At 46.5% G+C, this 13095-nt stretch overlaps 1 protein-coding gene across 2 annotated transcripts; it reads left to right on the top strand.

Moving 5' to 3' along the window:
- Positions 1-126: 126 nt before the first annotated feature.
- ATPAF1 (ATP synthase mitochondrial F1 complex assembly factor 1) lies at positions 127-10811 on the top strand. 2 transcript variants are annotated; one of them, XM_058030552.1, is made up of 9 exons: positions 127-353; positions 1424-1532; positions 2075-2125; positions 2818-2880; positions 3506-3556; positions 5341-5388; positions 6275-6370; positions 6961-7068; positions 8732-10811. In XM_058030552.1, the coding sequence occupies exons 1-9, from the start codon at positions 127-129 to the stop codon at positions 8924-8926; spliced, it is 948 nt and encodes a 315-aa protein (XP_057886535.1). In that variant the 3' UTR covers positions 8927-10811. The 2 variants fall into 2 exon arrangements, with proteins under 2 accessions (XP_057886535.1, XP_057886536.1); XM_058030553.1 differs by lacking the exon at positions 8732-10811 and adding an exon at positions 7978-8063.
- The last annotated feature ends 2284 nt before the right edge of the window (positions 10812-13095 follow it).

Below are 13095 nucleotides of genomic sequence, written 5' to 3'. Positions count from 1 at the left end.
AGCGGGCTGAGGGGAGCGGAGCGGAGGGCGGGTGAGGGGAGCGGAGCGGAGCGGAGCGCGGGGCGGGCTGAGGGGAGGGGGGCGGAGCGCTGGGCGGAGCGCTGGGCGGTTGAGGGGAGCGGAGGCATGGCGGGCCCGCTGTGCCAGGGCTGGGGCCTGGGGGTGGCCCTGCGGAGCCGCGCCGCGCTCCGGCCGCTCGGGCTGCTGGCACCGCCGGCACGGGGCGTGCTGGGGCCGGCTGCGGGATCAGGAACGGCGGCAGGATCGGGAACAGCAGCGGGATCGGGACAGGCGGCGCTGGAGGAGAACCCCTTCTACGGGAAGTACCAGCACAAGATCCAGGAGCTGCGGAGGTGGGCCCTGAGGGAGGGAGGAGGAGGAGGCGGGGCCGGGGTGGGTGGGTAGGCGGAGCCGGGGTGGGTAGGCGGGGCCAGGGGGAGTGGGCGGGGTTTTGCGGAACGGGCGGGCCTGGGGAGCGCTCTCCTGAGGGAGAGATGCCCTCCTGCTTTAGCTTTTCGCCCTCTTGAGAAACTCGATTAGTTTAGGCCAATTGCCTTGAAATTGACATGTATTTGACAGCAGGTCAGTGAGGATTGTCTCCTGGCGTGGTCAGCTTGATTAGAGATAATTTTGCCAAGATTAAATTTAAATTTTAAGTTAACATGAATCAGTATCATAGTAAACAGTTTAGAAGGCCAAAGGATGTTAATCACCCAGCAGTGCTCTCCACTTTTGTAAACCTTTGGGACAGGCAAAGAATACTCCAGTTTTGGAAACCTTTGGAGCAGTCAAAGAGTATTCCAGCTTACAGGCTTCCATCTTATTATAAAGGAGGATTTGAACAGAAAATGAGTAGGCAGAAGTTGAGTCTTATTTTAGGTGTAAGTTGATCTGCTGGCAAGGTAACAATGAGAACAGCCCATAGAAGAATCATGGGTTTGAATTATCCTGATAAAGATGGATTACCTTCCTTAGCAATATAAATCAGTGAACCAAAAGAATTCACAGACTCACTCACAGAACCATGGAATGGCTTGGGTTGGAGAGCACTTTAGAGATCAGCCACTTCCAGCCCTCCTGCCATGGGCAGGGACAACTTCCACTGGGACAGGTTGCTCAGAGTCCCATCCATCTGGGTCTTGTTGGAATGCAGTGCCAAAAACAAATCCAAAGCCTTGGGTCGTAGGAGATGTTGTGCAACAGCTTTCACAGTTTCTTAACTCTGCGTTGATTTTTCCTGTTTATCATCATAATTAAAAACTTAAGGTTATTTAAAAGCAAACTGGAATGTTTTAGTTATATGAATTTATGTCCAGTTGGACAAGAAGCAGGGAGGAGGACTAGGATGATCCTTGTGGGTCCCTTCCAACTTGAGCTGTGCCATTGCTCTGTTGTACTGTTAACAGTCCCTGTTCCAATTCAGGTCCAATCCAGATGTGTTTGAATCCCGCATGGAAAAAAGAAGTGAAGTGAAAAAGCAGCCCGTGGGACATTCCAAACAAGGAGAGTTTATCAGATGCATGGAGGAAAAGGCAAGGACAATTTTCTTTGTAAATCACATACACTGAAGCTCTAATGCTATTTTTATGAGATCAGAGTAATGCTACAAACTGGAAGTATCCCTATCAGAAGGAGCTCTGAAATTTCACTGTGTGATGGCTAAAAGCATTGTTCTGTACTCCTCTGTATTATTTTTTAGACTGTAAATTAAATTCCCTGCTTGAAACCTTGTTTAATTAGTTCCAGATTAGTTTGGCCAGAAGAATGACACGGTCCTGCATTTATCATTTCTTAGTGAAAGCAAGAAAACAGTTCAATAATATTGGATCCAAAATGCACAATAGTTTCCTTTTGACTAATCCTTTGTGGCCTTGAAATTCATAATTCATATGAGGGTACTAATCTTATTTACTTCACCTAATCAATCACTTATTTTATTAAAAATACACTGCAGTGATCTTCAAGTGTCTTGAGCTCCCACTGAGGAGTTTTTGTCAGCAGGCAGGTTGTGTGTGGCAGGGAATGCAAATCCGTGGTATTAGCTGTAAAACTAAAGAAGAATGTTTTCTTGCAGGCAGAAGGCTTGGGCAGCAAGACATCAAAGGGAGGATTCACAAAGCATAAGGTAAGAGAAATGACCCAAGTGTTAGGAGGGTGGCAGGGCAAGGGTGTGGATTAACTTGTATTGCCACAGCCAGTTTCAGTCCAGAACACTTTGATATAAACCTGGTGTTCCTTATGCTGCATTTGGGTGTAAGATCTTGGTTTGCTGTCAGGATCCCATTCAGCCTTAAAACTCCTGGCACTCTGGGTTTTCATTGCTCTGTCCTTTTTCTGTGACACCCTGGAAATTCTTTACAGTTGTGGAATCTGTTCTGAACATTAAATGGAAAGGGTTAAGCTCCTTTTACAGCATGGAAATACATTTGCAGTGATCAGCCAGCCCAGGGACAAGAGAATTCTGTTTCACATTCTTGTATTTCAGTGAATCTTCAGTGTAAATCTGCCAAAGAGCACATCTTTGAGATGGCTGAAGGCAAAAGCTGCTCCTCTTGCAGCTTCAGTAGAGATCTGCACAAGTGGAGCAAAGCATGTGCTGTCTCCTGAAAGAATCTGTTCTGCCTCAGTGTGTGAATCCACTTCTCAGTGTGTTGTTGCTGTATTTTATTTGGCAATTAGAGAGACTAAGTAACACTATAAATTGAATTAAGTTCCCCTAGGTTGATTTTGTTCTCTGTAATTGCATCCATTCATTCTTGATTCTTACAAGGTCAGAGAACTGCCATCATGCCAGATTCTTTATGCTTTCTCTTGCAGACACTTGATTCAATTCTTAATGTTGAGATGGTGAAAGAAAAATCAGCAGAGGAGATAACACAGGTGATGGATTTAAATGGAATAAACTTTGCTTCATATCTGTGCTTAATAGTAACCTATGTCTAAGGATGAAAATTTTACTTAGACTGAAAAGTAAAACACAGCTGTGAATGTATATTTACAAAAGCATATTCACATGGGGATCCATAGGAGAAGATAAAGTTTTCTCCATCTAGGTAAGTCCTCCTAGGGGGTACAGGTACACTGGGTATTGCCATCCTGCTGTGGTGAAGAAGACTGTTAACACAGAAGAGCATCATGCAAAGACTTGTCTTCTGTTGAAAGTGTTTTCTATATTCTTTATTTAGAAAAACACCACCAAAAAAGTCCACCAACCAAAAGTCACTAGTGTGATTGTTGGGAAAGATGTGAGAAGCACTAATGATGGTTAATAAATACTGAGCCACCTCTGAGCCCACTGCTGATTTCTGTTACCTGGTTGGCATCTGTCCTTTGGTACATATGGAACCTTTGCAGAAGTATGTTGCATCAGTAGGAAAATCAGTCAGGCTTGATTGAAAAATTACTTCCCAAAGTGCTTACAAAGGTCAATTGATGTTTAAAAGCATTTAACATTACTGCTAAATGCTGGACTTGAACTGTATCTCATCTTCTTTGTTTCCTACAGATTTGGAATCAGTATTTTTCTGCAAAAGACACAGTTTATGCTGTTATCCCTGTAAGTAGTTCTGTTATAGTTCTGCACTTGAAAAGCCAGCATGCAAAGCTTTCCTTTCCAACTGAGATTCTGCTGCTTTTAAAAGCAGTCAGTAAAGGAAATTGAGGTTTCAAGAACAAACTTGCTTGCTGAGTGACTTTATGCCCCAAACAAAGGCTTTTGTTTTCAGAAATGCATACCCCTTTTTTTCTCACTCAGAGGAGTCTCAATAAATCAAGGACCTTTTTCTGCACACCTGGCTGGAATTTCCAGGCTTATTTTAATACAAGCCTCCAACACTTTTTGCAAGGCCCTAGTGTTTGTTAAGTAGCATTTGTATTTTTAGAGTTCTTTTTCTCAGAGTTGCTTGTTCCTTTGCCCTCTTCCCCAGCACAGGCAGCTGCCTCAAGGTTAATGTGGCAGTCCAAGAACACTTGGCTGGTAACTTGCATGTGGCTGATCACTTAGGACTTATTTCATACATTTACAATTATTGGCAGCTCTGTCTTTCTTGAGATTGCAGGGTGTTTCCTGAGATAAGATCATACTTCTTACTCCTGGTAACTTTTCCAGATGTTAATTGTTCTTTTTTTGCATTAGGCAGAAGGAGACTTTTTTCACTATGGGGATTTCTCTTTATTTTTTCTTCAGGGTCATTCTGTGATTGCGATCTCTTAAATCTGTCTTTTCACAACTGTGTGTTCCTTGAGTTCTTGAAACCTCATTTAGATCTGGGGTCTGATTTGTGATTGTATTGGCCCTTTGAGTTGCAGCTGAGCCCAGTGGGAGGGAGTGTTCTAGATGTGTGATGTGCTGAATGCTCTCAAAGTGGAAGTGTGGGATTTGAAGTCAAGCAGCCTCATGTTTCGGTTTTCCCAACATGTGGATGTTGTGAAAATAGTTTGATTTGCACTTTTACTGTAGCAGAGGGCCACAGCCAGGGACTCCAGCTAAAATGTAAAACTCCTCATTAGTGGGGCTGGCACTGTGCTTTGGTGCACTGTTTTAGGAGGAGTGTTGGAAGCTTTTTAAGGCTTCAATGCAAACCAGATCCCAGGCACGTTAGGAAGCAGTTCGTGGTGTCACCGAGGGGAAAAAAAACCCTTTGACTTTTGCCAGAAGCTTTTTGTTGGCTGAAAGAAAGCCCTTGCATAATTCTCCCATGCTCAAAAGTACACATGAAGGAATTTCTTCTTGATGAATGGCATATGTTTTCTTTCCTGAACACCTAAGAGTAGATATTAATACAGTGCTGGGAAGAAAAAAAAAAATTAGGCAAAAGATTTGGGGAAACACAGAGAACACTGAATGAAATTGCCAGGTTTCATCAGGACTGAAATAGAGTTGTGGTTTTAATTTAAACCTAAGCAATAAGTATGTTATTGAGTGTATAGATGGGCTGCATTTTTATACTAAGAACAGATGACAATGATGTAAATCCACAATTTGGAGCCAGGGATGTGTTGTCTCGCTCAGCTGTTGACACTACATGATGCAGTGGAGCAATTACTGAAAGAGGATGTAAGCCTCAGGCTTGGGGCCCCCACATCCAAGGCATGAAGCTCTGCATCCAAGGATTTTGCTGCTGCATCTTAGAGACAGCCTTGTTAAAGCAGGATGCTGATGGCTTTTGGGTAAATAAGAACTAAATGCAGCTTTCCAGGCACTCATTGCCATCTGTCCCCACAGTGGGACCTTCTCCAGATGGAAGCTGTGCCCTCTAAAGGTTAATGAGGTGATTGTGAACAGTTCTGCATCCATGTTTGTGTTACTGAAATTGAACTTCTCTTTCTCCTTCCCCAAAGGCAGACAAGTTTGATTTGATGTGGAAGAGAGCCCAGGAGTGTCCATCGGTACGTACAGCGGTGTGGTTGTAGAGCTGTGATGCTTCTCTTCAGAGCCTGATCCATTAACTTTTGACCCTCCTGTGTTCATACCCATTGTAGCAGCCTGATTAGTAAAATCCAGGTTCAAACACTTGTCCTGGTGCTCAGATAAAGCAGTGCCTGTTCATATGTATGAAACAGTTTGATCTAGATAGAAGAGATGGAGGGTTGAGAGAGCAGCAGCACAGAATCTCCCGGGAATGGAGACTTTACTTGGCTGATGCATTAGTCCTACCTACTTCACTTGCCAAGAGCAAGATCAAATGTATCTGGCTTCATGAGCTACTTGGAGATTGGGAAGTTATTTATAGCCTGAAGTGCATTTCTGTGCATTCAGTCAGGTGTCCTGCAAGATTTTCTGCTCCCATGTTGTCCTTCCCTTGGTGTGGTAAAACAAGCAGGTCTGTACCTGTGGAGCTGGGTAGGCTGTGAATGTCTGGAGAGGAGATGCTTGCTGCCTGTTCTGGAGCAGCTGATAAAATGACAGGATTAAATGCTCTGCTCCTTACCTTATATTTGACCATTTCTGCTGTTAGTTTTCTAGGTGAGAACAAGAAGGTCAGAGGCTGAATGTTCTCCACTCTCCTTTTTATGTCTCAAAATACTGACAAAAGTATTTGTCAAGATATTTGCTAATGAATTAATACTGATAGGGTAATTCTGTTTTTTTGTGTGCTTTGAAGTCTGATTCTTGCCGTCCTTTCACTTGTGGTAGGCCAAAGAAACTTTTTTCTATTGTGGTTCTCTCACTAAAGCATTAATACTTGAGGCCAGTGTGACACAAGCATCATTTTGTTCTGTGTAAGGGAAAATTGTTTTGTTTTTTTTTTTTTTTTTAATAATTTCTCTGCAGTTTCTATATGCTTTGCCAAGAAAAGAAGGCTATGAGTTCTTCGTGGGGCAGTGGTCTGGAACAGAATTACACTTCACTTCCCTGATAAATGTTCAGGTGAGCATTTGAGACAAAAAGTTCAAAACTGACTTAGGATCCAGAGATAGATAGTATCAGCATATTGCAATATATGTTATTTACTAAGTAGTTTAGCCAACAGGTTGTCTAGCTTAACTTGAAAAGAATTCTCATGATAATAGGTGTTATTAATTATGTTTTAATTGTACATTAGTTATAGGTAAATTAGGAAGGTTATGGGTATTAAGTGTCTCTGTAGTGTAGAGGATAATGAGGTAGAAATTTAGTAGACTCAAAACATGAGCAAGAGGCAAGCTTTTTAGAATTGTTTGTGCAAGCTACTTAAAATAGCAGTAGATGCTGTAAGATTAAATACTTTCCTAAAAATTATGGGTTCTTTTAAATGCAAAATGGTCTTTAGTCAAGTTAAAAAACAACCTAACTCTGCAAATCCCTTGTTTTCTGTAAATACCAAGAGTAATGAATTTCTAATTAGAACTGACCCTTAAGCCCTGGGAAGGAACTGTCTCTGTGGCAGTTAATGCCCAAAGTTTTGTAGTCAAGCACCCAGATCTGCAGTGGAGTGAAGGTTTTTATGGGATACTGACAGGTTTCCTTGTCTCCTTCAGACCCAGGGTGAAACTGCTCCAAGCCAGTTGGTCTTGTACCATTATCCTGATCTGCAGAAGGAGAAAGGGATAGTACTAATGACGGCAGAAATGGACTCCAAGTTCTTGGTAAGAGAAGTCTGCTCATTGGCTTCCTTCATTTTATGCTGCAACTCCTCCTACAGTTTTGAATTAAAATTAAATTACAGTGAAGCCTTTCAATGACCCTTTGCCAAAGAATGGTCTCACTCTCTTTCTTTAAACTAATGTACTTAAAGATAGGGAAAGCTAGAAGAGAGTCATCAGTCTTTGGTAATTTCAGTTCACGCATTCTTTTTTTTAAATTTGAGTATTACAGGTGATAGTTGTAAAAGAACAAAGCTACTGTTTTTCTGACAAACAGAAGCAAATTTAAATGAAAGCTGTTGCTACCTGCAGACAAGTTAAAACAGTGTTTGAAGCCTAATCCTGTTTGTCAAAGCAGGAGACTCCAGACAGAGCTCTGTGTTCAGTGTGTGCACACCTGTGTTCTTTGCCTCTGTGTGGGCACACCATTATTGGCATAACTGTTCCAGTGCCTGGAATGGTGGCACTGGGCACTGTAGTGGTGGAACAGAATGATTAAAATATCCCTCCTCTGACTGACCTCCTGACACCCATTCTGAAACAGTGAGTGGAGTAATTGGTGATGCTTCTCTTTTTCCCTGTTGGATCTCAGAGCAAACAATCAATCTTTGCAAGTAGGTCAGCTGTAAGAAGGGAGAAATGAGGATGTGGTGCATCTTGGAGTGGGCAGAGATCACAAAAGCCACACTTGACCTCTGAGGCAGATGCACAGCAGGAGAGTTGCTGAAACACACAGTGCTGGAGTGTTTAAGTAGGTCAGGAGCCACAGGGAGTGGTTTGTTTAGAGATTTGCTGAACTAAGGTGGCTCAGAGTTGAGCCACATGGCGAGCAGGAGTGCGGCATTTCTTTTCCAGTGGGACATGGGCACAGCCCCACCCAGCTGATGGTGACAGCTCTCTTCTCCCTGCCAGGTGGTCCAGGATGCCCAGTGCTTGTGACACAGCTCTGTTCTCCCTGCCATGATGCCCAGTGCTTGTGACAGCTCTGTTCTCCCTGCCAGGTGGTCCATGGTGCCCAGTGCTTGTGACTCAGCTCTATTCTCCCTGCCAGGTAGTCCAGGATGCCCAGTGCTTGTGACACAGCTCTGTTCTCTCTGCCAGGATGATGCCCAGTGCTTGTGACTCAGCTCTGTTCTCCCTGCCAGGTGGTCCATGATGCCCAGTGCTTGTGACTCAGCTCTGTTCTCCCTGCCATGGTGCCCAGTGCTTGTGACACAGCTCTGTTCTCCCTGCCACGGTGCCCAGTGCTTGTGACTCAGCTCTGTTCTCCCTGCCAGGATGCCCAGTGCTTGTGACAGCTCTGTTCTCCCTGCCAGGTGGTCCATGATGCCCAGTGCTTGTGACTCAGCTCTGTTCTCCCTGGCAGGTGGTCCATGGTGCCCAGTGCTTGTGACTCAGCTCTGTTCTCCCTGGCAGGTGGTCCATGGTGCCCAGTGCCTGTGACTCAGCTCTCTTCTCCCTGCCAGGTGGTCCAGGATGCCCAGTGCTTGTGACACAGCTCTGTTCTCCCTGCCAGGTGGTCCAGGATGCCCAGTGCTTGTGACTCAGCTCTGTTCTCCCTGCCAGGTGGTCCAGGATGCCCAGTGCTTGTGACTCAGCTCTGTTCTCCCTGCCAGGTGGTCCATGATGCCCAGTGCTTGTGACTCAGCTCTGTTCTCCCTGCCAGGTGGTCCAGGATGCCCAGTGCTTGGCCAACCAGGTGCAGCTGTTCTACGCCACGGATCGCTCCGAGACCTACGGATTGGTGGAGACCTTCAACCACAGATCCAGTGAATTCAAATACATGGCAGTTATAGCAGAGCTTGAGCAAAGTGGCCTTGGAAGAGAACTGAGACCTGGGCAGGCTTCTGACAAGTCATAGAGCCTGGCCTGGGGTGAAAGGAGCCCGCAGAAGCAGGGGGTCCCAGGGGGAGTGGTGCAGTGTCTTCTGTTTTACAGCTTGGGTTTGGACACAGAAGGAGTTGCAGACATCCTGGGAGAGTGACAGTCACGCCTGTCTGACACTGGTGCAAGATGAGGACTTGGGCCATTTGAACAACAGTAACTAATTGCTAAGAAATGGAGCCCAGTACTTCAGTATAACTTCATCAGAATGAGCCATTTTCCAAGTCTTGTAACTTCCTGCTGCCTGCTGGATTGTGGAAATCTGAAATAAAGTGACAAAAAGGGAGCTATGTAACGGCTGTACTGACATCAGGAAAGAGATGACAACCAATGTTTCTTCTCAGTAAATGCATTTTAAAAGCCCTCCACCATTATAATTGCATGGTTCAGTGCTTTTTAATCTGTGTGGAATTCATACAGGCTTGTCCATCAAGAAGAAAGAATAGGAGCAGTGGTCTAAGACAGACACATCTTTGTTTCTTTGTGAAGTTTGTTACACAGATTCTATTGTGGTCTAAACTGTTCTCAGGATTAAAAAACCAGAGTCACTAGATTTGTTCTGGGAATTTTCTGCTTCTTAATTGATTTATTAATTGTATCCTGTTGTGATGTTTCTGTATTTAAGGTGTTGTTTTTGCACAGTATGAGCACGGGTTTATTTTTTAGTATATTTTTAATAGTGTAGAGGAACCATTGCCTGTTTTACAGGATTATTTTTTCTCAGGCTGGCATCTAGTCAGCCAACTCACAAATGACATTTGAAGGAACAAAAAATAACTCTTGTTCCCACTTCAGGAGAGGCACTATCCATAATAAAAGAAAGATGGACTGGCATAGTGACAGAGAGAGTCACCAGCCAGCTTCTTGTTTGTCAAGTGAAAAAAATGTCTTGGTATGAAAATGCAGAGCTGCTTTAACACAGCAGTGTTGGTAAGAGCCTGGCTTTACAGACTGCAGCAGGTAGGGGGTTTTAAACCTGCCCCCAGCAGAAGAACCCCAAAACTCTGATGCTTTGAGCTTCTCTCGTGTCATTCCCAGCAGAGGCAGGCAGCACATCCATGGACAAGGACGCTGCAGCAGTGTGATGTGCAGCCTGTGGGGGTTACCAGCACTGCCACCACTGCTCAGGGGGACACAGGACAGCCAGGAGCTTCCAGGAGCCACTTTGAAATACTCCCCATGTCTCCATCAGACCCCCAGCACTAACTCATCCTTAGCACTAATTAGCTCTGGGCCACACTGCACCTTGTCAGCCTGCTGGAGCTGGCAAGCATCCATCCCTCCTTTGCCAGAGAAAGGGGGAAAGAAGGATCTGCAGTTTGTCTCTGTTGGAAGGCATGCCTGGTATAAATTTTCTTCATTAACCACAACCTGATATGAAGCTGTGATGAGTAATGAAGGTTTCTTGCAGCATCTTTTTGCTGTGTAGTTGTAGGATCCTGTTGCTGTAATGCCCACTGTCACTCTGTACTTTCCCAGCCCATTCTTTGCCCTGCGTGGCCTTTGAAAGTCCCTTCCAACCCAGGCCATTCTCTGATTTTATGACATGCACACTTCAGCTGAGCACTAAAGCTACACACTGCAGTTTTATGTTGAGGTCTGTTTTACCACCAACTCTTAGATGTTGGGTGTGAACTCCTGTCCATTCAGGAAATTGCAGGATGTTTCTAGAAGAGGCAAATCTCCTGGGGGCTTGCTGAAAGGAGATGGTCTTGCTCCCTGGTGATGTCTTTTGGTTTCTGTTCACTGAGTGTGTGCAGGGCAGTCTGCAGAGCAGGGGAATAATTAATCAGAGGAGGTGTGGATAGGGCTGTGATAATCTGAACAGCAAATCACCTTTATTAAAAGGCATTTCTGCTTCAGGTTTGTGGTGTTCATGCTCCATTTATCATTTTTCCTTAGCTGATAGAAGGGCTGTTTTGATTAATAATTCACTTCCAGCTTTGAAAAAGTCGAAGTTGCTGCGTTCATTTTTAATGTAGCTATAAAGTAACATCCCTGAGAGTGAAATCTAAGGCTTCCAAATGACACCTCAGCCTCTTTCTGAGCATAAAAGATCAAATTCTCAGGTATAAGGCTGTAGTGATTTACCTGTAATTCTGAGTGGTGTTTTTTAAAACCCATAGTGGGATTTTTTCCTAAAATAAGAACTTCTCCAGGGCTCAATAAAAGGCAGAAATGGCCAGTGACGAGCCTAAAATTGGGATGAAGACCCATAATAAAAAGGTCCAGCAGAATCTCATCCTTTCCCCACTGAGTGAGTGTTACAAGGGGGAGTAACCCAGCTGAAAAACTGGCCCTACAAGCCACCCTTGCTGCAGAAACCAGCGGTGATTTGTGGCTGTGTGGCTTCTCCAGTGCCTGGGACACATTTGTGCCTGGGCTGTGCTGCTGACCACGGGCATGGATGGGCACTACCAGCTGCAGAGTGGGCACAGACCCCCGGGGCTGTCTGGCTTTGTGCAAATCAGCAGCTGTGCCAGTTTCAAGCTGCTAAAAGCTCACAGAGTTTGTAAGATTTGATGCCCTTAGGATCTGTGCTGAGCCTTAGGGCCGGTGAAAAACAATTCTGTTAGGCTTGGCATGGGGGGAGAGGTAAGCGAGGGAGAAGGTGGCTGTGGGATTCCTGTGCCATCCAGCCACTAGAGGGAAGGTTTGTCTCCTGATTCTGAGCTCTGGGCACTCGCACAGCTTGCCTGAGCCTGTCTGCTCGGCTCTGGGAACTTTGTGAGTAGTGTGCTGAGAGTTGTGAGTGTGATCCATGACGAGCTGGGCTGCGCTGAGTTCAGCTCATGGTTCCACCAGCCCCATGTCCCAGATCCCACCCGAGCTGCCTCGGGGAGGCAGGGCAAGCATCCTGCAGTAGTTTCCCAGCACGTTTTGTTGATTTCCAGGCTTTTTTTGGGCCAGCACCTTCCCAAGATGGATGTGTCTGGTTTTAGTAGCTGTCAAATGGGCACATTCAGGGAGAAGAAGCCCAGGACTCCCAGTGCCCCCATGTAAAGCTCAGCCCCTGCAGCAAGGTGCTGTAGGAGCCCCCTCAGTGCTGGCTGTGCTCTGCCTCCAGCTGGAGGAGAGCCCGGGATGTGGCAGGAACTCCCGCTGCGACTGGTGGAGCAAGTTTTGCTGTCAGAGGCTCTTTGTTACCAGCATCCCAAACCTCTGTCTTGTCCACCCAGCCCTACCACCCTGGGGAGATAAACCCAGAGCCCTCCTGCTCCCGAGGGAGGAGGTGGCAGCCGAAGCAATCAAGGACGTGCAGATTGATGGATGACGTTCTTATCCTCCCTTAAAATGATGACTCCATCCGTGCCTGGCTTTTTTTCCCTGTGCCTTAGAAAATGGCAATACTCCAGTGCCCTGTGCCCCATGGGTGAAGAAGCTCTCACTCACTCCCTGTCTCTGAGTTTGCACAGGACACAGTGGAGCAGAGCCGAGCAGGGGAACTGACTGTTCCCAACGCTGCAGAGCTGTTCTCTGGACACGTCCTGTTCCCCTCTGGGGATAACCAGAGCAAACCCACTGCTCCCTGTGCTCTGTCTTTGGTCTGCACAGGCGTGCCCAGCCTGCCAGCCCCGTCTGGAGCAAGCACCTGCCCGCTGCTGCAGTGGCAGTGCCCATGGGGTGCCGTGCAGGGCATTGTGTGAGAGCCCAGCGCAGTGTGGCGCTGGCAGGGGCTGCCCCCTCCTTTCCCCCGGTGCAGCCGTGTCCTGACAAGCCTTGCGAGGCTGCTCCGCTGCCCGGGGCCTCTTCCCGTGCCTGCCCCTGAGCTCCGATGGAGCCGCCCAGTGCTCCGGGCTCTCTTCCGTCCCTGCTTCCTTCCCCCGACAAATCCAGCCATGCACCTGCCTGCAGGAGCGAGGCCAGCATTCCGCTCTTCCTTCCTGCAGGGCACACAAATGCCCTCTTCACAATAACGCATCCCTCCTTCCCCAAAGCTGTCCCTCGGACCTTTTCCTCTCTCCCAAGTGACTCCTGCTTCCCCTCCCCGCAGCTGGGATACCGGCTGGCTCTGGTACCCTGGGCTCTCTGCTTTTTGAGGTTTCCAAAACCTCATGTGAGGGGTAAGTCCCTGAGCAGGAGGTGCTGCTCACCCCTGTGGGCTTGTGGGGCTGCAGCTGATGTAACTCCGGCCCTCCTTCGGTT

Source organism: Melospiza georgiana, chromosome 9 (assembly GCF_028018845.1).
Source record: "Melospiza georgiana isolate bMelGeo1 chromosome 9, bMelGeo1.pri, whole genome shotgun sequence".
NCBI lineage: Eukaryota > Metazoa > Chordata > Aves > Passeriformes > Passerellidae > Melospiza > Melospiza georgiana.
Note: the sequence above shows the minus strand (reverse complement) of the source record. Positions and strands in the feature narration are given on the sequence as shown.

Bases quoted from the DNA above. Each gene is read 5' to 3' on its own strand.
- ATPAF1 (XM_058030552.1), top strand. From the start codon at position 127: ATGGCGGGCCCGCTGTGCCAGGGCTGGGGCCTGGGGGTGGCCCTGCGG. The intron at 2,881-3,505 runs GTGATGGATTTA...TGTTTCCTACAG, and splicing joins CAGCAGAGGAGATAACACAG to ATTTGGAATCAGTATTTTTC. The intron at 6,371-6,960 runs GTGAGCATTTGA...TGTCTCCTTCAG, and splicing joins CTTCCCTGATAAATGTTCAG to ACCCAGGGTGAAACTGCTCC.